Source organism: Sinocyclocheilus anshuiensis, unplaced genomic scaffold, assembly GCF_001515605.1.
Source record: "Sinocyclocheilus anshuiensis isolate Anshui unplaced genomic scaffold, SAMN03320099.WGS_v1.1 scaffold708, whole genome shotgun sequence".
Classification (NCBI taxonomy): domain Eukaryota; kingdom Metazoa; phylum Chordata; class Actinopteri; order Cypriniformes; family Cyprinidae; genus Sinocyclocheilus; species Sinocyclocheilus anshuiensis.
The window spans coordinates 1,386,791-1,387,628 of record NW_015555881.1 but is presented as its reverse complement, the minus strand read 5'-3'; the positions used below and the strand labels follow the sequence as shown (position 1 = coordinate 1,387,628).

The following is an 838-nucleotide window of genomic DNA, read 5'->3' as shown; positions in this document are numbered from 1 at the left end:
TTCGGCTGATCTACAGCCTGACACACCCCACAGAGAACATACAGGAAGCACATTCAGTGCTGAAACATGACGCTAACACACACCAGACTGAGTGAGTGAGTGTGTGTGTGTGTTCTCACCCGGCCACAGTCGTGTATCTGTGTGTCCAGATCTGCAGTGAGTCTCTTGGCTTCATTGATCTGTTTGCGCAGGGCGTTATAGTCCTCTATCAGACCCAGAACGTGACGCCCGCGTCTGTCAGCCCACAGTCGGTGACCTGGGACCAGCCGGGACAGAACGTGGGAACCAGAGTCCACTGAACTACCGCTGTCTGAACACAAACAGAAGTGGAAAATGACCATTTTATTTTCAGGGTTTATGAGCGAACGTCACAAAAATATCTTGGAGTCACATACAAAAAACAATTGCATGAAGAAAACTGAAGTCAATTTTTTGAACCATAATGATTTTGTCATTATTTAAGCACCAACTGCAATCTCATTACTGTATTGCATCTCAATGTTTTGAGCTTTATTCTCTTTTATTTTGTGATTATTTCATTAAATTCTCTACTGTAATAGTATTTTTATTTTATTAAAATAAATATATATAATAATAATATATAACAATAACAATGACTGACAATGACAACAATAAATAGTAGGGATGCACCGATACTGGTCTCCTGTACTCGTACTCGTTAAAATGCCCCGATACCAAACACCGATACCACACAGCATGTGATAAGCGCCATATTCAAACAAAGAAACACCAACAACAGAACAACAGACAGCAGAAAGGAGTTAAGGATGTCTACTACGAAGTATATGTATGCAATGAATATAACGTTAAACATTCA

At 40.0% G+C, this 838-nt stretch overlaps 1 protein-coding gene across 1 annotated transcript in view; it reads right to left on the bottom strand.

Moving 5' to 3' along the window:
• LOC107675737 (CDK5 regulatory subunit-associated protein 2-like) overlaps positions 1-838 on the bottom strand; it is a 49,611-nt gene that overhangs the window by 3,039 nt on the left and 45,734 nt on the right. The window contains exons 46-47 of the mRNA XM_016470150.1: positions 120-310; positions 1-17 (exon numbers count right to left, since the gene is read on the bottom strand). Coding sequence (XP_016325636.1) covers positions 1-17; positions 120-310 — 208 coding nt within the window. The remainder of the gene's footprint in view (positions 18-119; positions 311-838) is intronic.